The sequence below is a fragment of the Schistocerca gregaria genome, chromosome 2, assembly GCF_023897955.1.
Source record: "Schistocerca gregaria isolate iqSchGreg1 chromosome 2, iqSchGreg1.2, whole genome shotgun sequence".
NCBI lineage: Eukaryota > Metazoa > Arthropoda > Insecta > Orthoptera > Acrididae > Schistocerca > Schistocerca gregaria.
The window spans coordinates 729,471,499-729,496,621 of record NC_064921.1 but is presented as its reverse complement, the minus strand read 5'-3'; the positions used below and the strand labels follow the sequence as shown (position 1 = coordinate 729,496,621).

The window sequence follows — 25,123 nt, the reverse complement described above, 5'->3', positions numbered from 1 at the left end:
AGGCATGTGTATATTCGCGGGGGCAAGTGTGGTCCGGGAGAGCACAATCTGTCCAGGGACGCCCCATCTTTCATGGGGGGGGGGGGGGGGCAGCACAATCTGTCCAGGGGGGTGGTGGGGACACGATCTGTCCAGGGAGGTGGTGGGGACACAATCTGCCCAGGGAGGTGGTGGGGACACGATCTGCCCAGGGAGGTGGTGGGGACACAATCTGCCCAGGGAGGTGGTGGGGACACAATCTGCCCAGGGAGGTGGTGGGGACACAATCTGCCCAGGGAGGTGGTGGGGACACAATGTGCCCAGGGAGGTGGTGGGGACACAATGTGCCCAGGGAGGTGGTGGGGACACAATCTGCCCAGGGAGGTGGTGGGGACACAATCTGCCCAGGGAGGTGGTGGGGACACAATGTGCCCAGGGAGGTGGTGGGGACACAATCTGCCCAGGGAGGTGGTGGGGACACAATCTGCCCAGGGAGGTGGTGGGGACACAATCTGCCCAGGGAGGGGGGGGGGGGACATGTGCAGTCTGGGGGTGGGAGGGTATGCACCTTCCAGAGGGAGTGCACGATCTGTCCGGGGGGTGGGGTGGATGGGTACGAGCAGTCTGGGGGGGAGGGGGTACGTGCAGTCCAAGGGCCGCACAGGTGGTCCATGGGGCGGGGTCCCCGGGCGGTCGAGCGAGGGCACGGGCGGTCGAGCGAGGGCACGGGCGGTCGAGTGAGGGCACGGGCGGTGGAGGGGAGAAGAGTGGTCAAGTGGAGAACAGCTGTGAAGGGATGACAAGGTGTGCAAAGGGGAGAAGAGCAGTGTATTGGGGAGAAGGGCAGTGTATTGGGGAGAAGGGCAGTGTATTGGGGAGAAGGGCAGTGTAGGGGAGAAAGTCTTCACTCCCTTGTGCTCAAACTGCAGTACTGTGATTCTGACAGAAAGTGAGGCACTGTTTTCTCTCACCAGGACAAATAGAGAATTGGGCTGCTCCTACAGGCATGCTTGGATAGCCGAGGTAGTTAAGGCGATCACTTGTAACAAGCGGGAAATCCAGTTCTGTGTCCTACTCCGGCTCAAAATTCTAATTTGTTCTGAAATGTTCTACAGCTGATGCGTGACCATAATGACAACTTGGTAATTGCTTCTTAAGTAAATAATTAACGAACATTTTGAATAAAATTGAGGAAATATATGGCTCAGCTGACTGAATACTGTATTCAACACAGTTATGAACTTGATTTAAAATGAATACTGTAGCGTCACAAAATTCACTCAAATATGATGACAGATTTACAAAAGGTCAAAAAAAAATATGTCTGTTCTGCCTCGAGCTGAAGAATATAAACTATAGCAAGTGCAACTAAATTACATAAAATAGCAAAATATTATGCACAGTCACCGATACATTTTTAAGCTTGAGGATCACTAATCCCGAGCATACCCATGCATTGGATGTTGATTAAAGTATCCTAAAATTGAGTCATTTTTAAATTTCTTTGTAGGTACGAATTTGAACCATGTACTTCACAGTGGTTTCCTGTGTCAGAAATCTTGGAGGGACTGGCTGGAGAACAGCAGATATATTTATCTCGTACTGTTCACGAGCACTTGTTAGTCATTTGGTGAACTGTTGTCACTTTCAGTCTCCAATGAAATAGCATCATATTCTTCTCCATTTTCTGAGCAGTTAAATTCAATGTCAAACTCAGAATCACTATAGCCATCAATTTTTGGTAGCACAGCCAAAACAGCAATACAGGACGAAGTCTGAAAGCAGGTGTCTGTTGTCAAGAATCCAAAGCTGCATGCAGTAAACGCAATATCTACATCTACATCTACATGACTACTCTGCAATTCACATTTAAGTGCTTGGCAGAGGGTTCATCGAACCACAATCATACTATCTCTCTACTATTCCACTCCCGAACAGCGAGCGGGAAAAACAAACACCTAAACCTTTCTGTTCGAGCTCTGATTTCTCTTATTTTATTTTGATGATCATTCCTACCTATGTAGGTTGGGCTCAACAAAATATTTTCGCATTCGGAAGAGAAAGTTGGTGACTGAAATTTCATAAGAAGGTCTCGCCGCGACGAAAAACGTCTATGCTGTAATGACTTCCATCCCAACTCGCTTACCATATCTGCCACACTCTCTCCCCTATAACGCGATAATACAAAACGAGCTGCCCTTTTTTGCACCCTTTCGATGTCCTCCGTCAATCCCACCTGGTAAGGATCCCACACCGCGCAGCAATATTCTAACAGAGGACGAACGAGTGTAGTGTAAGCTGTCTCTTTAGTGGACTTGTTGCATCTGCTAAGTGTCCTGCCAATGAAACGCAACCTTTGGCTCGCCTTCCCGACAATATTATCTATGTGGTCCTTCCAACTGAAGTTGTTCGTAATTTTAACACCCAGGTACTTAGTTGAATTGACAGCCTTGAGAATTGTACTATTTATCGAGTAATCGAATTCCAACGGATTTCTTTTGGAACTCATGTGGATCATCTCACACTTTTCGTTATTTAGCGTCAACTGCCACCTGACACACCATACAGCAATCTTTTCTAAATCGCTTTGCAGCTGATACTGGTCTTCGGATGACCTTACTAGACGGTAAATTACAGCATCATCTGCGAACAGTCTAAGAGAACTGCTCAGATTGTCACTCAGGTCATTTATATAGATCAGGAACAGTAGAGGTCCCAGGACGCTTCCCTGGGGAACACCTGATATCACTTCAGTTTTACTCAATGATTTGCCGTCTATTACTACGAACTGCGACCTTCCTGACAGGAAATCACGAATCCAGTCGCACAACTGAGACGATACCCCATAGCTCCGCAGCTTGATTAGAAGTCGCTTGTGAGGAACGGTGTCAAAAGCTTTCCGGAAATCTAGAAATACGGAATCAACTTGAGATCCCCTGTCGATAGCGGCCATTACTTCGTGCGAATAAAGAGCTAGCTGCGTTGCACAAGAGCGATGTTTTCTGAAGCCATGCTGATTACGTGTCAATAGATCGTTCCCTTCGAGGTGGTTCATAATGTTTGAATACAGTATATGCTCCAAAACCCTACTGCAAACCGACGTCAATGATATAGGTCTGTAGTTAAATGGATTACTCCTACTACCCTTCTTGAACACTGGTGCGACCTGCGCAATTTTCCAATCTGTAGGTACAGATCTATCGGTGAGCGAGCGGTTGTATATGAGTGCTAAGTAGGGAGCTATAGTATCAGCGTAATCTGAAAGGAACCTAATCGGTATACAATCTGGACCTGAAGACTTGCCCGTATTAAGCGATTTGAGTTGCTTCGCAACCCCTAAGGTATCTACTTCTAAGAAACTCATGCTAGCAGATGTTCGTGTTTCAAATTCTGGAATATTCCATTCGTCTTCCCTGGTGAAGGAATTTCGGAAAACCGCGTTCAATAACTCCGCTTTAGCGGCACAGTCGTCGATAACAGTACCATCGGCACTGCGCAGCGAAGGTATTGACTGCGTCTTGCCGCTTGTGTATTTTACATACGACCAGAATTTCTTCGGATTTTCTACCAAATTTCGAGACAATGTTTCGTTGTGGAACCTATTAAAGGCATCTCGCATCGAAGTACTTGCCAAATTTCGCACGTCTGTAAATTTTAGCCCATCTTCGGGATTTCGTGTTCTTCTGAACTTCGCATGCTTTTTCCGTTGCCTCTGCAACAGCGTTCGGACCTTTTTTGTGTACCACGGGGGATCCGTTCCATCTCTTACCAATTTATGAGGTATGAATCTCTCAATTGCTGCTGCTACTATATCTTTGAATTTGAGCCACATCTCGTCTACATTCGCATAGTCAGTTCGGAAGGAATGGAAATTGTCTTTTAGGAAGGCTTCTAGTGGCACTTTATCCGCTTTTTTAAATAAAATTATTTTGCGTTTGTTTCTGATGGGTTTGGAAGAAATGGTATTGAGCCTAGCTACAATGACCTTGTGATCACTAATCCCTGTATCAGTCATGATGCTCTCTATCAGCTCTGGATTGTTTGTGGCCAAGAGGTCTGGTGGCAATCATCTCAGCAAAAAAGCATGACAGCCAGGCTAAAAATATAGGACTAGATGTTCTCTAGCAGCCCAAAACTTAACTATCAGCATCAAAAGAGATATGAATGAGGTTTTATTTTTTCCGAGTTCTGGTCTGAAGTTGTCTGAATAGATTTGGGATTTTAAGTTTCTGTCAAAATAATAAATATGAAATAACTGGGGATTTTATGTCAAGATGTTAGGCACAACTTTTCATACTTTTTCTGCTATAGCCATTGCCAGAATCTGGAAAAGTAACTTTTGGTTTTGGAAGGTTGATGTTTGATCTGCTGCAATGCACATGACACCTTGTGAGAAAGACAAACCTGTACTGCAAACTGACTTTATCTATATCTTAATGTAATTTATATGCAGTATATTCTATTTTTGCAATTCACATTTAGGTGGTAAAGCAACACTTGTGACTGACAACTATCACATAAATTTACATTATAAAAAGCACACACACGTAAGTACGTGCAGAAGTACTCACCTTCACTAAATGTTCAAGAAATTCCACAAGCCTCTCAGAATTATTTAGGAACAGATGAATGAAATCTTCTGGGTTTGCTCGTTCCACGTGCAAAGAAGAAGAACCATCCAACATACTCTAAAACAATATCAATTACAATAACTAACAACTAGCAAACCCAAGCATTATTATTGTCATCTGATAATAAAGCATTTGATAAACACTTTTGTATCAAACAATGGGAATTCCAGGTATGAATATCATCAATGTAGGTAAAGACAGAGTACTACTTACCATCCAGAAGACACGTCAAGTTGCAGACAGGCACAATTAAAAGACACCTTTAAATGTGCCTGTCTGCAACTTGGCATGTCTACTTCAAGGTAAGTAGCAACCTGTCTTTTTCTACATTGTTGGTGCTTTTGTGTCAAGCATTTTTCGTATTCACTGCAGAAAATTTTACTTAACATTATTTATAAAATTGTGTGGAATACTTGTAAAATAGAACACACAATCTTCTTGAGACATTGTAATTGATTAACCATGCATCAGAACTTAGCAATTATAGTGTCAGACCATTTACCTGATCAACAAGAGGTTTGTTACTTGGTCTATAATCTGTACACAATCTTTTCAGAAACTGCGTTGCTTCATCTGGAGCATGTTGGATCAAAATATTTCCATATTTCTTCATATTTGATTCAGCCTGAATAAAAGAAAAATTAGAATACATGTGGTTAATTTTTGCTTAGATGTAACAATATAAAATTAAACTAAATCACACTAATTACCCTACCTCTTCAAATTCCAAGCTGCCTATGTATTCCAGTGCTTCTTTATACTTCAGAAGATCTTCTATCTGAATCTTTAAATACCAACTATGCATACCATGTTTTTTTGCAAGCATAAGAGCATCCTCTCTAGATACTTGGCGGCATACTTTAATAGCGATTTCAACATCAAAATCAACTTCACGGTCTTTGGTCTGAAAATATTATAATTTACTTGCGACATTAATTGTGTAGTGTCTCACACTTTACCATAAAACAAACATCACTATTCAAAGAGTTTTTCGTGCGCTTCTACATGCTAAACTGCAGTGTCATCTTATATATAAATGGGTCGGTTATAAATCACTTTACAAAATGTTTTCTTTCATCATTTAATTTTCTTTTTAAGTACAGAGGACTAATATGGCTCTGCAGGTGAAAGAAAGAGGGGGAAGAGAGGGTCTGGAGAAATTTGCAACCACACACATGGTGTACTATTATGATCAATGAACTGGCAATACATGTGATGGATTACATTGCCCATCCACTGGAAAATGCTACCTTCACATGAGAAACCTTGTGTATTTCCTAAAACAGCTTCATTTTAGTGAACTTGGGCTAACGACAAGCTTAAATATGCTCTCCATCTTTATCAGGATATTGTTATCCAACGAATTTGAGAAGAATATATAAATGAAATGCTTATATTTACCGAGCAGGGTGGTGCGGTGGTCAGCACACTGGACTCGCATTTGGGAGGACGATGGTTCAAACCCACCTCCACCTCTGACCATCCTGATTTAGGTTTTCCATTATTTCCCTAAATCGTTTCAGGCAAATGACGGGATGGTTCCTTTGAAAGGGCATGGCCGATTTCCTTCCCAATCCTTTCCTAATCCGAGCTTGTGCTCCGTCTCTAATGACCTCATTGTTGACAGGACGTTAAACACTAATCTCCTCCTACTACTACTTATGTTATGCTACTAAAGGACTGCATGCTACGAAAGAAGCACCACCTTGTAAAGGGTTCGCTACAACTTTTCACTACAGCTGCATTTTGTCAGGCATTATACTATGGACAGATATAATTAATAACTCAACATCAGAATGCAAGACGTGCCACCTTATCTTCATTCTATTAATTATTGTACATTCCCCATCAAAGTATACCAACAAGGTAAAAACTAACTGTGGAGTTATCTACCTTTACTGACAACTCCAGTGCAAAACTGTATATTGTTTTGCAATGGCACAACCATCACAAATATTGCACTAGAACCAATAAACACACGCAAAAGGCCTGATTGTTTTAAGTCTTATAATATTACTGACCTCAAGCAGTAACAACACAGTAGGCATTAACATATGAACATTAATTTAGTTTCATTGGTGTAACAGACAAGTATAGCTGGAAACCTGCACTAAAAATCATTTGATAAAACTAATTTTCACTGTTGAAAATATTATTAGCTTCTCAAAGTGGCTGTTATCTTACTAATGTAAGTGTATATATCCTTTACAGTGTTACATTCCTTATTTTTAATATTGTTAGAGGTACAGCTCCTTGTATTTAATGGTAAACTCTACACATGACCATTCAACTTAATCACATCCCCCTCTCTCTGCCACCCTCTTTGAAAAGGAACAATATTCAATATTCAAGCTGAAACAAAAGGCTTGTAGCTAGTGTAATGTCACTGAAATACGTAACAACAGAGCACTTAAGGCTCTTCATTTTGTGATAGCTGAACTTCTACATTAGGATGTGCACTTGGTAGAAGAACTTCGTCATTGAACTTACCATGATAAATTCCTTAAGTTTTTCTGTATTATTCAACTTTGTGTAACAGTTGAGTAATAATGTTGTATGATCCTCAGTTGCAAGACCTTGTTTATGCAGAGCTTGCAGATACGTTGTTAATTTATCAATATGCTGAGAATCCAGAAACTGAAATCAAAACAGAAAGCATAAGCGTTCATACACTGACTAGGACCAATGAAAATAATTTTAAAAAATATTTATTTGATCTCTCTGTCATGCGATTTGGTTATGGCAAAATACATTTAGCAATAACTGCTCATTAAAAATACATTTTAAAATAATTAAGACATTCACAATGCATAAATTTGTCATGAAACTACAGCAAGAATCTTTCAGATTTTGTAGAAACTATAGTGATGTCAAGAGGCAGGAGGTTCACTGTTTTGGTGGTCCTCTTCATCTTCATACAACTGGTTTAGAATTTCTTCCAAAAATTTAGTCAGTATTGTTGGCTGAGGGGTTAAGGGACTAAACAACAAGATCATCAGTCTCTCAATTAAGGGGTAGTCCATTTGGAGTTTGTGAGATGAGCCATAAATCTGAATGAATTGTCATACCGCGGCAAAAATGGGTTGAGGGGATTGAGGGACTCAACAACAAGGTCATCAGCCTCTTGTTGAATAGGGAGTCCATCTAGAGTTAGTGGAATGAGCCATAAAATTGAATTAATTGTGATAGTTTGTAGGAGTGGTAAAATTGAGATATTGAAAGCAATAGTGGTGCCAAAAATAAGAAACAACTGAATGCGAGATAAAAGCATATAGGCAGGGCCAATCTACAGGCCAGAGAGCTGACAATATCCCCCACCCCACACCCCTCCCTCTGCACTCATCTGTGGCTAGACCACGTGTGCGGTGCTCCTGCACATGTGCAACTTCCGGGTCACAGCATGCACACCGCAGCCGTCAGCGTTTATGTAGTGCATTTTTCTACGCACAGATGTCGCTTTATCCACTTGCTGAAATACTCTGTACCGGCGCATTCTAGTGCTCTTCCCACAGCTTGCAAGCCAGCCTTGGGAAGGTATTTTGCGTATTAAACATTTAAAATACTGTCACAGTCTACTCATTGAGACGTCTACTTTTATGTTAACAGTTTAACCCAGTAAGACAAGTAATACAGTTAACAACCATGGGTTTTTATTAAGGCAGCTTGACTGACAGCACATAAATACGCGTAATGTTTTTGATCTAGTGACTTCCAACGAACCTTAATCATGATTTTAAATAACATTAAACCAATGCAAGGTTTCCTATAACTAACTCTCCGTGCCCTCAGTTACAGCCACATAATTTCTGTATCACTGACCTCTGAACAGAATGACAACCACAGACCTCTCGATGATCACCTGTACCATTATTGCTATATCTTTCATCAGTTCCGTCTGAAATCTGCATAATAATCAACAATTAGACGAATGTTACGTTTTATCAACTTCAGCTGAGCGTAGCCCTTCACAAAAAAAACTATATGTAAGTGTACAACAATCTGTTTGATGACCAATTTTCCTGATAATAATGTAACATGGAGCAGAATGAGGCAATAATGCACAGTTACTAAACAATAATTTTTAATTATGAAAGGAATAAATCCAAACACATTTATCGCTGGTCATGAGAAATGATATAGTTAATATCGGGCACAAAAGCACGGCTCATTGACAAACGCAAGCAGTTGCGGGAGATTTTCATCACTGATACTTTATCGAAACGACTGAGAACATAGATCTACCGTCCTTTGCTTTTTCACAGTACCTGCCATTTCTCTGTTAAGGTTATGGTCACCAGGGGTAAACGAGACTGGGTATGTTGCGCTCTTGCTTGTGCCACATAAACAAGGAAGAGGAGCCGCCGCCGTTCATTTAGGACACATGTCGAATAACAGATGTTGCTGTCGCTCGCAGCTGACACATGCGCATATGTGCAGCACTTCCGCACGTCTGCACACTGTGCAGCGTTTGGCCGGCCCTGGTCTAGACACATCTCACCCATATCCAACTGCTGTTGGTCCGATGCAGGGATAACACAGTAACTGAATGAATAATTCCTTCACAACAGCATAACAGTAAAAATGGAAAGGCTAGAAACCTCATGAACATCAGTAAAACCAACACTCATAAAAAGGAAGTGCAAAATAATCAGAGTTGTCAGTGAGTGGATGCAGTCGAGTGTTTCCCTGGGCTCAGTATATGATGGGAGACACCCTCCCACAAATCTCCAACCCCCAATCTATTATATTCAAAGTGTTACAGATGGGAATAGAAGCCACTCTTTTGGAGGGAGCATGATCACTTGCTCAACTGTTCTTTTGACATCAGCTAGTATCAAGGATGAGAAAGCCTTGAAGTTTGTCCCTCATCAAAGTGCTATATAAAAGGGCAATCCTAAAAATGTGAAATATGCTGCAGCAGAAAAAAAGGCTAACTGCATCTAGAAATAATTAAAAACAGAGTGAAAGAGAAATGACGAGGGCAGCTGGCTCAGGAAACAGGGTTGAGGACGCATTGGGCATAGCACGTGGAAGGAGATTCCCCAACCCTAACCAAGCCACCCCATCTTGAATGCAGTTTAAAACATCAGTTCTCAGAATAGAAATCTCTTTCTCAGAGGAAATAAAGAACCAGTTCAACTGTTTGTACATTGTCTGCCAATATTAGTGGCAAAGAATTTGCAAGACCATGCTTCAAACTGAGAGCCAGGAGGAGGGAGCATTCGACATGGATTGAGCTACTGTCTGTAAGGTTCTGCAACCACAATGTGGGGTAGATCGTTGCATAGGGTAAAGTTATGGGTTAACTTAGTTTGACTGATATTGGGATGATGCAGGATAGTGGATTCCTTCTGGGGAGAACAGGAGGAGAAGGGCTGTGCTGTGTAGGCTCCTTGATAGAGTAGGGTTTATGAGAGTAGGGAGTAGCCTAGCAAATGTTGTTCCATCTCCAACTGAGTAGGGATCTTATCTGCACTCTTAAATCCATGCGTGGGATCATAAAAGTGAATGAGTAGTTGCTTCTCTCTCCACATGGGCAGCCAATTCATTTCCTGAGATACCCACTTGACTTGGGCCCCACATAAAGACTACCGAGCTGGTAGTATGACTGAGGTAAGAGGAAAGATCATAGATAGCAGATATTATAGGGTGAAAAGAGTAACAGTAATTAATAGCCTGGAGACTACTCATAAGTCACTGCAAAATTAATGTATGTTTGAGGGAGCCGTGTGCAGTAAAACTATGCCTTTGTCTGGTAATGACTTATCTCCATACAAAAAGAGTATATGTTTTGACACAAATGCTGTTTCTGACTAAAGGGAGTTGTAAAAACACGACATGTTCTACTCATGGCTTTAGAGTTGTCAGTGCAAGTAAATAAAATGTTGTGTGACTAGGGCCTCCTGTGGGGTAGACCGATCGCCAGGTAAAAATCTTTCGATTTGACGCCACTTCGGAGGCTTGTGCGTGGTTGTGGACGAAATGATGATGGTGATGATGATTAGGACAACACAACACCCAGTCCCTGAGTGGAGAAAATCTCTGACCCGGCCAGTAATTGAACCCGGGCCTTGACATTCTGTCACGCTGACCACTCAGCTACCGGGGGTGGGCATTAGTGCAAGTGATCTTAGCACTCTGATACAGATGCTGAAAGATCATGGGAGCAACTTAAACTTTATGTCCTTGATATAGATTGGCCCTAATTCATGGTGCACATGCATGGAAATACTTGGAGAGTGTTTGGGAATACATGGAGAGCAACATAACAAGGAACGTTGGTGGATAGTCTGGAGAGCGTCTCGAGATGCACTCGTGTAGGAAAATCCTTCCCTGGGTGAGCGTCTGGGGGATAAGCACCCCCTGTATGGAGAAAGAATTTGATAAGTCGGAAACTGGTTGATTAGGAAAGTGTTGTATGGTGATTCTGTAAGAGAGCAAGAGTTGGTTCCATTAGAACTGAAGAGGTAAGACCCCAACTTTGGCGAGGAGACACTCTATGGGAATAGTCCAGAAGACAACAGTGGCTAATCTTACTCCATGATGATGTACTAAATAATTTAAAAGCCAAAGGTACTGCTGAGACATTAATCTGCAAACCATGACCCAGCTGGGATGACAACAGCACATGATAAATATGGAGTAGAGTAGCACGATCAACATCCCGAGAAGTGTGGGCAAGGAAGCAGGAAGCATTAAGCTTCACCACACAGTTAGTCTAAAGTTGATGAATATGGGCAGAGATGTTTTTATCAAATACAAGTCTCAAAAATCCGTACTATGCAACAACGTCAAAGCTCTGAATATCCTAGTGGACAGGCTACAATGACAGAAATATACGACTCATGTTTTTGTGGGAGGATCTGGAAGCCATGGGAAATTGTCAAAGCAAATGTCCTTTGGATGACTTCTTGGAATGGGCATTCAGCCAAGGCTAAAAATTTAAGGCTACACCAAACAAAAATGTCACTGACATACAGCACAGGAGTAAATCGGTAGGGAGCCTTATGGTCCTAGTCGTGGAGCATAAGTAAAACATGATGGCATCAAGCAGTGACACATGTCTTATGTAGGTAAAAAAGACTGCAATGGAATTTGCCATTTAGAAAAAATCTGTTGCATTGTTGTTTCCAGGCTAAAAGATGGACAACTGCGGACTGCCCCTCCTGGGTATTACTAGGATAGGGTAACAAAAGGCCCCATGATTCAAGAGCCCAGCATATTTGTCGGGCTACGATCCTTCCAATTTGCAGAGCATATTAGAGAGACTACTCCTCCGTTGGTCACTGTCAATGGACACAGGGTTTTTGTCTGGTCTAAGGATCCGGATGATGCCACTATATCTCCACTGTGAAGGGACACACCTTGTAGCCTAATACAGTAGAAGACACTGGGTACACGGCGTCCATCAGTCGCATTCAGATTATGATCATCTGAGTATGAAATGAATCAGAGCCTGGAGCGATATCATGTGACATGTCGAGAGCATGGAGCAATTCCTAGACAGTGAATATTTATCACATAACTCAGGATTATAGAGGGAAGTTTGAATGGTAGTCAGCTAAGAAGAGGACACTGACACCATAGCAAAATGTGTCATGATGAACAACATGAACTAATGCATCAGTAGAAATATTGCTGTGAAGGAGGAGAACCGGAAAAGCTGTTGATCTTTGGTGGCCCAGTAGACTACAGAGCTTAGACCACACCTTGGACGAAGAGGCATACCTCCATGAGGAGATGAAGCCCTTCCAGGATTCCTTCCTTCCTTCCTCCCTTCCTTCCTGTGTTTAACCAGGCAGTGAGCTTTCACCCAGAGCTGCTTAAAAAATATGAAGGTAGTATATGAAAGATGTTGCTTGAGATATTGCGGATCCATTTGATGGTCCTGAATAGCTGTTGTAACATCTTTGGTCCACCATGGTACTAGCTGCTGTTGGATGGGGGTCCATAACTGATGATACAGTCTGATCGAATGGGGATGAAGGATGATGGCAGAGGTATAAAATTGTTAGTTGGCCCTTTTGGAGAGCCCAATGTATCAAATGGTTCATTGGGTGGTGACAAAGAAATGAAAGGATAAATGTAAAGTGATGTCACAAAGGTCGTTGTATAGTGACTAAGATACAATTTAGGAAGTAAGGGATCACAAGACCGATGTCCAGAAAGGTGGCAGTAAATTGCTGCCAAACCATTTTTGTGAAATTTTCCATACTTGGATATTTATGTGGTTCATGGTGTGGGTTCCTGTAGTCATGTCCTAGTTCATGAACCACGAGCAACGTATGCGTGGCCAAGTAAGTGGTCCCGACAGTTGGGATACCAGTTACTTTGGAATAAGGCTGGGCATCTCGGACATATTCTGAGTCGTGGTCACATTTGTGCTCATATGGCACAGACTACCAAATCCACCGGTTAGTCCCTCAGCCATTAGGGGTAAAACCCAATGGGACTCGAGGCAAGTAAGGCTAGCAATCTGCTTCTTTGGTACTTTAAATATGATGCTGGCAACAATCAGAGCAAAATGCCTAGGACCTTTGGAGGTGACAGAGTCCCACCTCTAACTGACAAACCAGGGACTCCTAAGATACGACTTGGCAAACAAATGGTAATGAGATGGGGAGCAATTAATATCAATGGGGGCTACTCTGGGAATAAGGTAGAGCTGGCAGAGGCTGCAAGTAAGATGGGGCTGGACGTTTTAGCTGTTAGTGACATTCGGGTAAGGGGTGAGAAAGAAGAGGAAGTGGGAGAATACAAGATCCACCTGTCAGGAGACAAAGCAGGAATAGCACAATAGCGTGTAGGACTTTACATCAGGAAAGAAATGGAACCCAGCGTAGTTGCAATAAGGTATGTAAACGAATGACTGATGTGGATAGATTTGACAGTGTCTAGCAAGAAAATTAGGATTGTGTCAGTATATTCGCATTGTGAAGGGACAGATCAGGACAAGATGGATAGTTTTTATGAGGCACTCAGTGATGTTGTTAGAGTAAAGGACAAGGACAGTGTTCTGCTCATGGGTGATTTTAACGCCAGGATTAGAAATCGAATGGAAGGGTATGAAAAGGTTATGGGTAAATTTGGAGAGGATATGGAGGCCAACAGGAATGGGAAACAACTCTTGGATTTCTGTGCCAGTATGGGCTTAGTAATCAGAAACTCCTTTTTTAAACATAAGAACATTCACCGGTATACTTGGGAAGGCAGGGGAACCAGATCTGTCATTGACTATATAATAACAGATCAGGAATTCAGGAAGGCTGTGAGGGACACACGTCTATTCAGGGGATTCTTTGACAACACTGATCATTATTTAATCTGCAGTGAAATTGGGATTGTGAGGCCGAAAGTGCAGGAGGTCAGGTCCATATGTAGGAGGATAAGAGTGGAGAAACTTCAGGATAAGTAAATCAGGCACAAGTACATAGCAGCGATCTCAGAGAGGTACCAGTTAGTTGAATGTAGTCAATTACAGTCATTGGAAAAGGAATGGACAAGGTACAGGGACACAGTACTAGACGTGGCTAAAGAATGTCTTGGAACAGTAGTGTGTAAAAGTAGGATGAAGCAAACAGCTTGGTGGAATGACACAGTTAAGGCAGCCTGTAAAAGGAAAAAGAAGGCGTATCCAAAATGGCTACATACTAGAACTCAGGTAGACAGAGAAAGTTATGTTGAAGAAAGAAACAAAGCCAAAAAGATAATTGCAGCATTCAAGAAGAAATCTTGGGAAGACTTTGGAAACAGGTTGGAGACATTGGGTCAAGCTGCTCGAAAACCATTCTGGAGTGTAATTAGCAGTCTTCGAAAGGGAGGTAAGAAGGAAGTGACAAGTATTTTGGACAAGTCAGGAAAACTGCTGGTGAATCCTGTGGATGCCTTGGGCAGATGGAGGGAATATTTTGAAGAGTTGCTCAATGTAGGTGAAAATACAATCAGTAATGTTTCAGATTTCGAGGTAGAATGGGATAGGAATGATGATGGAAATAGGATCACATTTGAGGAAGTGGAAAAAATGATCAATATATTGCAGTGCAATAAAGCAGCTGGGGTGGATGAAATTAAGTCGGAACTCATCAAATACAGTGGAATGTCAGCTCTTAAATAGCTACACAGGATAATTGAAATGGCCTGGGAATCAGGACAGGTTCCATCAGACTGGACAAAAGCAGTAATCACACCAATCTTTAAACATGCAAACAGAAAAGATTGTAACAACTACAGAGGTATCTCTTTAATCAGTGTTGTGGGTAAAATCTTCTCAGGTATTGTTGAAAGGAAAGTGCGAGTATTAGTTGAGGACAAATTGGATGAAAATCAGTGTGGGTTTAGGCCTCTTAGAGGTTGCCAGGACCAGATCTTTAGCTTACGGCAAATAATGGAGAAGTGTTATGAGTGGAACAGGGAATTGTATCTATGCATTATAGATCTAGAAAAGGCATATGACCAGGTTCCTAGGAGGAAGTTATTGTCTGTTCTACGAGATTATGGAATAGGAGGCAAACTTTTGCAAGCAATTAAAGGTCTTTACATGGATAGTCAGGCAGCAATTAGAGTTGACGATAAATTGAGCTCATGGTTCAGAGTAGTTTCAGGGGTAAGACAAGGCTGCAACCTGTCTCCACTGTTGTTCACATTATTTATGGATCATATGTTGAAAACAATAGACTGGCTGCGTGAGATTAAGATATGTGAACACAAAATAAGCAGTCTTGCATATGCGGATGACTTAGTTGTGATGGCAGATTTGATTGAAAGTTTGCAGAGTAATATCTCAGAGCTAGATCAGAAATGTAAGGACTATGGTATGAAGATTAGCATCTCCAAAACGAAAGTAATGTCAGTGGGAAAGAAATATAAACGGATTGAGTGCCAAATACGGGGAACAAAGTTAGAACAGGTGTACCGTTTCAAGTACTTAGGAGGCATATTTTCACAGGATGGCAACATAGTGAAAGAACTGGAAGCAAGATGTAGCAAAGCTACTGCAGTGAGCGCTCAGCTACGATCTACTCTCTTCTGCAAGAAGGAAGTCAGTACCAAGACTAAGTTATCTGTGCACCGTTCAATCTTTCGACCAACTTTGTTGTATGGGAGCAAAAGCTGGGTGGATTCAGGTTACCTTATCAACAAGGTTGAGGTTGCAGATATGAAAGTAGCTAGGATGATTACAGGTACTAGTAGATGGGAACGATGGCAGGAGAGTGTCCACAATGAGGAAATCAAAGAAAAACTGGGAATGAACTCTATAGATGTAGTAGTCAGGGTGAACAGGCTTAGATGGTGGGGTCATGTTACACGCATGGGAGAAGCAAGGTTACCCAAGAGACTCATGGGTTCAGCAGTAGAGGGTAGGAGGAGTCGGGGCAGACCAACGAGAAGGTACCTGGATTCGGTTAAGAATGATTTTGAAGTAATAGGTTTCACATCAGAAGAGGCACCAACGTTAGCACTGAATAGGGGATCATGGATGAATTTTATAAGGGGGGGCTATGCTCCACACGGAACACTGAAAGGCACAATCAGTCTTAATTGATGATGATGATGTATATTTACTGTTACAGGGATTTATTTCACAAAACGTATGACAGTAAAACTTTTTTGTTGACAAAACAATTGCTTAAAAACACACACAAATTTCGTCTTGACCTTTGTGTCACATGTGAAATTGCTTATGTTAATCATTTTTCAATGTAAATTACATGAAACACCAATCGTAACAATACTATAAGTATCATTTGCTGTCATAGAATCAATATACAAGTCAGTGTTAGGCCAGAGCAATGCAGTTGTTACTCAGTTGTTGTTGATTTGTTGTAAGGCAGCAGTTGTGGTCTATATGTGGGATGTTGGAAGTGAAAGCTGTTAATAAACAAGGAAATTGCTTAACTTGGATGTCAAGATATATTCAAAAAGTATGAAATCTTTTCCACATTATATATAATTAGCTAAAGAAAAATCCAGGACTTTCAATGTGAAAAAGAATTAAGAATTATCACAAACAACAACCAGAATCAGCATCAATCTTTCTGAGTTAAGTATATGAAAAGCATGTTACATTTCCTGCTACAAAACTCCTAGGTATTGCAATAACCTCTTTTGATTACTTGAGGAAACTGCAACTTATTACTAAAAATGTTTGAGTCTTTTTTATATATTTTGAAAGCATAAGTGTTGCAATACATTTAAGTAACAGACCTCAATACAGTGCTCTCAATGGCGAGTGTTCATCAGAGACACGTATATCATCAGGAGTGCCCCAAAGAAGAGTTATGGGGTCATTCTCATTCTCTACACACATAAACGATCTGCTCGACACATTGGGCACCAATTGCTGGTCATTTGCTAATGATGCTGTGATGTTTGGAAGGTTTTGTCATTGAGTGACTGTAGGAGGGTACAAGACGACTTAGACAGAATTTCTAAGCGGTGAAATAAGTGGCAGCTAGCTCTAAATATAGAAAAGTGTAAGTTAATGCAGATAAGTAGGAAAAACAATCCTGTAATGTTCGAATACAGCATTAGTAGTGTGCCGCTTGATACAGTCGCATCAATGAAATATCTAGGCGTAATGTCGTAAAGCAATATGAAATAGAATGAGCACATCAGGTTGAGAAGGTGAATACTTGACTTCGTTTTTCTGGGAGAATTCTGGGAAAGTGTAGGTTGCCTATGAAGGACATGGCATGTAGCATGCTAGTGTGAACCATTCTTGAGTACTGACCTACTGTTTGGGATCTCTACCAGGTTGGATTAAAGGAAAGCATTGAAGCAATTCAGAGGTGTGCTGCTAGATTTGTTACCAGTAGCTTTGAAACCACACAAGTTTAGAGAGATGCTTGATGAACTCAAAAGGGAATCCCTAAAGGGAAGACAAAGCTCTTTTCACAAGGCACTATTGTGGAAATTTAGAGAATTGGCATTTGAAGCCAACTTAAGACTGTTCTACTCCCACCGATGTACATTTTGCCTAAGGACCATGAAGATAAGATAAGAGAAATTAGGGCTCGTAAAAAGGTTTATAGACAGTCGTTTTCCCCTTACTCTATTTGCAAGTGGAACTTGAAATGAAAGGACTGGTAGTGGTATGTTGTACCTCCACCATGAACCATACTTATATAACCTTTTTACAGAGGAGATGATCATTTGCTGGCTCAGTAAATGCTTCTGCAACACTTCACTTTACCAAAGTGATACGTTACATTAAAAAACAATTTTGATACTATCTACAGATGAACAACAGCTAAATAGCTACAAAGGATGCTAAGTCAGTTTGGGTGCAAATCAGCAGCTGAAGGGAGTAAGTTTCTCAAGTCCACTTGATTTAGATTTTGACTCATAGTGTGACCAGTAACAGCAAGTTTTTGGAGCCATAATTATCTACATTGAAGCTCAAGTTCGAAGAGACTGCCAGAGCCTCACAGGCACTGGCTGATAGCTTTGGTCCCTTCACTGCATGAGATGTCTGCCATGATGCCAACTACTCTCGGAATGAGGGTTCTCCAAAGGGTAGCCACCCGGCCAGAGCAATGCCCATCTAGTTTGATGGCCATTGCCCGGAGTCCAGTTCCCGAAACAGACATGCACCTACTCTTCAGAATGAGTGAGTATGTAACTGCTCGGACTGTGCATTCCTCGTATAGTCAAGAGGCCATCGCTGTTTGGGTGCATGAGGACTCTCCACATGGACTGGTCACATTAATAGTTCACACTGTTTAATGTTGATGAGTTTGCAGAATGAGTTCCCACACAACTTTACTTGTTTCAAGACTGCTGGAAGAAACTGATGTCTACACTTCAGTATACTTTAACAGTATATTTTTTGTAGTGTAGAATATAAAGAAACATTTCTATAATGGAAAGCAGACTTGGATGAGAACACAATAATACCACTATTGAGTTTCAAAATTGAAACTCAACTTGGTGGAAAATGTAATGCAAATATGGAAAGGAGTCAAGACATTAATTGGACATGCATCATGGAAGCTGATCAACGTATCTTTTTAATACTGAAATCAGTATCCCAACAAAAAATGCTACTCCTTTTCTTTTACACCTGTCTCTTTAAAAATGCTGCATTCTGGATGGAGAGGGGGGGGGGGGGGTAGGGTTGTAAGACACAATTATGAGATAGCTGCAAGGTGTCTATTTTGCAAATATCAGATCAAATTTGAGGGATTTCCTGTTCACAAATACCGACCTACAATTAGTAGAGTTACGAAATTGCTGACACATTTGTATTTCTACCACTGGCGCAATTGCAGGTAATGTGAAATTTATCTACACTTTGTAATTCATTTATCAAAAAGTTGATCCAGATCGTGTTTTTAATACATTGCTATTTTAATGTGTATAATTTTACTTTCACAAGGATTGATTCTTGGAGATTCCATTTGTGAACTGGCCACCTTGGAGAGTTCTATTTTTATCCTGTTTATGCATGTCACTCGTACACTGCAGGTAACCATAAAGATGTTTTCCTATTGTTATAGGATTCAGTCTTCTGATATTTTCTTCACATCACTTCTCCTCACTACTGAGTGGGCTACCATAATTGTCTGTATAGTGATTCTTTTTGTTTACTGTATATGCTGACTAATGGAATACTTTCTGTTTAATGCTTGTTGAGGTAACAAGGAATTAGTAGCACTTGAAATTTATTGGTTCAAATATTTGTTTAAGTCTACTTAGCATTCAGACAGTATTCAATAAATTTGCATTGCTGCATGGAGATTGTTACCTGTTGTTTATAGATGCTCAGTCTCATTTCAACTGTACAACTGCTTTGTGCGGGTCCACTAATAACATTGTCCAAACAGTAGAGGTTGCTATAACTGTTATAATCGCTTACAATTTCCATGGCATCTGCTGTTATTGAGTGTGTTGAATATTGGTCTGGTATCAGCTATAGACCAGTTACTAAATTGTTAGAGGTATTATTGTGCTCTCATTCAAGTCTGCTTCCCATTGCAGAATTTTTTTTTTGCTTTCTGCACTATACTGTTAAAATATACTTAAGTGTAGACATCAATTTCCTGCAACAGTTTTGATATGAGTAAAAGTTGTGACGGAACTTATTCTGCAAACTCTGCAAAATCGACATTACGCAGAGTGCCATGTATTATTAATATTTTTAATGGATAAAGGATCATCAGGACTGTGCCAAGGGAAAATTTTAATTTGGAAACAATCCTCAGGATCAGAATACAGAACCTTCACTAACTTCAAAAAACCCTATGACTCCATAGAAGGGCTGTATTCCTAGCACTAGAAGAAGTGGATATTGACAAAACCACCAGATAATTTGTTGAACAAATACTTACAGGCGTGACTTCAAAACTTAATTGCTAGAAGTTTCTGAAAATTTCAAAACTAACACAGGAGTTCAGCAAGGTGATGAGCTCTCACCGATTCTCTTAAATTTGGTATTTGACAAGGTCATCAGAAAGTGGGATAAAGCACTACAAGGGAAAAACGTAGAAGAAATCCATCTGAGATAAGGAAGAGTCCAAGTGAAATGTCCCACTTCTGTTGGTGATATTACAATAACTTCTATGGGGGAGGGGAAAGGAGGGGAGGGGGGGGGGGGGGTGAAGGACAGAAATGCTTCACAAAATTGCACCTAAATTGAGACAACAAATATCATATGAGAAAATGGAGTATGGTGAATATAAGCAATACAAAGAAAAAATGTACAAAGAATTGATATGTCCAAATATTTAGTAGAATGGACACAATAAAATGAATCAGGTTACATCACAAGTAAAGAAATATTTTAAAATGAAATTAGCATACAAACACATCCAAACCTAATGTAATAAATGATCAGTATTGTTCCAGGCAAAAATTAGACATTACACAACAGTATATGGATCAGCACTACATGGATTCAGCCTTACACCAAATGAAAGATGTGAGAAAGAATGATTGAAAAGAAGAGAATGAAAAATACCCAAAACCAGTTTAGACAGAAGAACAAAGATAACAAAAAACTGAAACAGTCACAGGTACAATAAGATAGAGGAGATTTTACAGCCGTTTTCACAAAATGAATGACAGTTGGCTACCAAACAAAATTATCAATTTCATTTCCAAATTATAAAACTCCATGGGATGGTTGGGAGACACAAGAAGGGATCTGAGAAGACTTAACATCACAGATGGGACCATATAGGACTGGGAAAATTTCAGGATATTGATCAATAATGCAAAATTCCCTATCCAGCAACAGATAACACAACATAGGAGGGTGGTGTCAAGTGAACAGAGGCAGGCCACCAGCCAATGCATGAGGAAGTTCTGGAAAGACAATATGAAAAAGACTGAATCTTTACCTTAGGCCATAAGTGGTCTAAAACTGGCCAAATTCCATAATTTGAAGATAATAATAATGATGACGATAAAAATTAAGATACAGGTCTCCAACATTGATGGTAATTGGGTTATATAAAAAAAATATGTTTCTATTTCATTAGTGACACTGGTGCCAGAGAGGTAAATTATATTTTATTCCAGAACAAATCTTCCACTCTCCAGCAGAGCATGTGCTGTTCTCCAAATTGCCTGGCATAGTAATACTGTGTGCCAGACCTGAGCCCATACCAGGAACATGTCTTTAGCTTACAGTGTTCTTGCCATCCAAGTTATCCAGGCATGACACACAGTTCACCTTCACCATTCTACTTCGCAATACCCCATCTCCAACCTTCAAACTTCACACAGGTTCTCCTACATACCTTGTGGGACTAGCACTCCTTGAGGATATGTTGCTGCAGAGAAATGCCTTAGCCACACCCCAGGGGAGTGTTTCCCAAATTGTGTTCCACAAACACAACGGAAATGAATAAGTGCTTCATAAAAAACTATTAGTTCCATAGTGTTTTTTTTCTGACACTTTGAAGATGCTAATTACTTCTTCAAAATTTTGTTATGATTTGTGTGTGACTTAAAATTTCATTGTGGTTTGTGTGTGATTAGCTATGACATAAAATTGAAGTAATCACTAAATAAAACACGTTTTCTCATTTTTAAAAATTGTATTAACCCTCAAAATAAACAAGATGTTTCACCGAAGTATCAAGATTCTCAAAATGTTCAATCAGAAAAAAAGTTTGGGAACTTCTGCCCTAGGGGTTTGTTCCCAGAATGGAGTGTGCACTGCTTTCGAAACTACCTGGCACATTAACACTGTGTGCCAGGCTCATACTCAAATACAGAATCTTGCCTTGTCCAGTCAATACTCTTACCACTGAGATATCTGAGCACTACTCATGAGATGTCCTCACAGCTTCACTTCTGCCAGCAAATCTTAATTACTTTCCAAAATTCCAAGACAAAATGGTCTACTGCGTACCTTGCACTAGTACTTATGGGAATAAAATAAGCTAAAATATAAAGTTACCTTTCTTATAACATAGGAAGGTTCTAGTTTCCCAATGGTTTTAATATATTGCTCAATGGCAGCATTATGGTCTCCCTTAGCATACAGATGATCTCCATATTGTCTGAAGATATCTACTAAGCCTTCTGAATCGTACTGCTGACTTTTTGCAATTCTGTAAAAGAAATGAAAACACTAAAAATAAAAAATTATTAATGACAAGCAAGCTCCTGCAAAAAGTTGTGTAATGCCGTGTCTCCAACAGTTAACTCTTGTGCTCAAGGTGGACTTAACATAGGTATTTCATTCTGAAATCCGAATGCCGCCTCATAGCATCACAAACACACATGGCACACTGCAAAGAATTTGAAAGATTGCTTTTCACTGCTTCAGATGACTAGGAGATTGTTATGGACACCAGTTTCTCGTGGACCTATTACACTAAAACATAAGTTTGTCCCTTGCAAATATGCAACAGAAAATCCAGGACAAAACATAATTATTTACATCAGCTCCATGGAAAGTAGGAAGATTATAGCTGCAGATCTTGTTGACATCAAGATTGTAAAGGACAGAGCCTAAAAACCTGTTGCTCATAGAATGGGAACGTAATTAACAGTGGCCTTTCTGAAGAAATCATTTTGGTGAGCACCTGAAATAATTTGGCGATTGTCAGATAGAGGTTTGGAATCTATTTAACCTGAGTGAAGTCCAGTGTGTTAACCACTACACCGCCCTGCTTTGCAAAATCAAAGGTGTAGACAGTCCTAAGCATATGGAAATAAAATCCAGCTTATGTAAATAATTTAGGAGTAAAGAGACCACTCACTGAATAGCAGAAGTGTCAAGTCAGTGACAGGTACACACCAATACATAGAGAGTAAGAAACACTTTCTCACTTTCAGTATTGAGCCTTTCACCCCCCCCCCCCCTACCCACACACACACACACCTCTTGGGGAGAGGGGGTTGTGCATGCTTGCATCTACTAGCATGCTTGCATCTACTATTGTTCAACAAGTGATTTATTCTGAAAGCTAGCAAGTTTTCTTTCTCTTTTGTACATGTCTGTTGATGAATCAACACTTCTGCTATTTGGTGGGTGGTCTTCTTCACTCCTAAATTATTTACTTTCTACCAGAACTTTCATTACTATGATTAAAATCAAGGTCAACTTGTGAAACACTAATTATGAAGTAACTGTCTGAAAATTCCATCTCACAGCTGATTAGAGTAAGGTAAGGTGAACAATCTGGTTTTCTGCACTTTAATTGCAACGTTCTGAACCCCCAAAAAGTTTGAAATTTAGCCCTAGTGTTACATTTGACACTGCTCAACAAGAGAAAGTCAGCATGAGACTCAACACATTGCTGTTTAGGAGATCATGAGCATAGAGCAAAAAGTGTAGCAGTAAGGAAAGAAAGAAGGGTGGTGGGGATATAAAGGGAACAACAAAAAGAAACTGAAAAGAGTGCATCATTCAATGTGGTTGCAGTATGATTCATTAACACACAGGAATATGTTCTTCACTTCAAAGATACCTGTGCTATGTAGATGGAGTTTCTTTATACCTGTAAATCAGCTCTATGATGCTCAGCAGTTTTACTGTAGGCTTCTAACTCCAGGTAGGAATATCAACAATTTTGAAAATACTAATCCCATCCTTTAAGTTGCAAAGTGTTACATGCTTGCAGAACCCCAGGGTTCCAAGACATAATGGATTTTGTGTTAAATTTGTTGTTGCATAAACAATACAGCTCTCTCCATTTCTAACTAATGTTTCCTATTTATCACCTCATAGAGAGGCCTCGTGAAATTTTGTTTGTTGGATTCATAGCCTTGAAATATTTTATAATTAAAACATGCTCCATTGCAGGCTGTATTAATATTTTATATTTAATTTGTGCAATTAGCTAATTTCAACTTTGCATCATTTTCAAGCACATGTGTGACATCAACTTGTGTACATCACATTTTACTTTGCACAAGTATCAGATTCTACACGCATACAGCCCCATATTGTAAAACATAAATACTTGTGGACAGAATCCAGATCATAATGCCACACATCACATGTCAGATACTACCAACAGCAATTATGAGTAGTTACTGTTACTAGTAGATGACATTATGTGGGCACGACCATCAACCACCTGTCCACCAGAATGAATGGTCTCCAGCAAACTGTGGCAAGAGCAGAGTTGACAACCCAATGGTGGAATATGTTGCTCAGCTCAATGTACTCAATTTCAGTGGCTGCTTCACAACCATTGTCATCTGGCCCCTTAATCCCCAGGCTTAAATTTCCTTAACTACGCAGATGGGAGTTCTCCTTGTGACACATCCTTTTTTCTCGTAATCCTCTTTGACTATCTCAGCTAAGCCCTTGTACCAACACTTCCTTCTCCAAAGTCTCCCCTTCCTCTTTTCTGTCACTCCCTCCAAAACCACCCCCATGTCATGGTTATCGTGCACTGAATGCACTCACCTGTTCTCGTGCCTGTATGTCAGATGCCTATCCCATACTACTCCTGCCTCTCCCTCCTGCATTCCTGTATTGTATACCTGCTGGCTTCCTCTGAGCAATCTGCCACAATTCCCCTATACTCCCTCCCCCACCCTGTCTCTTTTTTCCCCTTCAATCATGACACCTGACACAACCCCTCACCCCAGTCTACATGCCAAATTTAAAAAAAGTTCACATGAAAGCTAGCAAATTTTTTTACTTGTGTTTGTGTCTCTTACAATGACTCAACACCTATTCTACCTAGCGAGTTGTTACTTTTATTCTTAAGTTATTTATAACCAATAAGATTTATAATTATGGATTATCAAATTATTTTATAAACTAGATCAATGCCCAGTCAGGCAGATCTTGACTACCACTATCGACTGAGAGTCAAAACCCAGTATAACACTGGGTCTGATTGATGCAAAATCTAATATGACAACTCCTATTCATAGCACTTTGGTTCAAATGGCTCTGAGCACTATGCGACTTAACTTCTGAGGTCATCAGTCGCCTAGAACTTAGAACTAATTAAACCTAACTAACCTAAGAACATCACACACATCCATGCCTGAGGCAGGATTCGAACCTGTGACCTTAGTGGACGCTCGGCTCCAGA

The 25,123-nt window shown here is 40.5% G+C and overlaps 1 protein-coding gene across 1 annotated transcript in view; it reads right to left on the bottom strand.

Annotated features, from left to right (window-relative positions):
• LOC126334865 (vacuolar protein sorting-associated protein 11 homolog) overlaps window positions 1-25,123 on the bottom strand; it is a 167,169-nt gene that overhangs the window by 57,508 nt on the left and 84,538 nt on the right. Inside the window, exons 9-13 of the mRNA XM_049997549.1 lie at window positions 22,018-22,171; window positions 7,101-7,247; window positions 5,326-5,514; window positions 5,113-5,235; window positions 4,551-4,667 (exon numbers count right to left, since the gene is read on the bottom strand). Coding sequence (XP_049853506.1) covers window positions 4,551-4,667; window positions 5,113-5,235; window positions 5,326-5,514; window positions 7,101-7,247; window positions 22,018-22,171 — 730 coding nt within the window. The remainder of the gene's footprint in view (window positions 1-4,550; window positions 4,668-5,112; window positions 5,236-5,325; window positions 5,515-7,100; window positions 7,248-22,017; window positions 22,172-25,123) is intronic.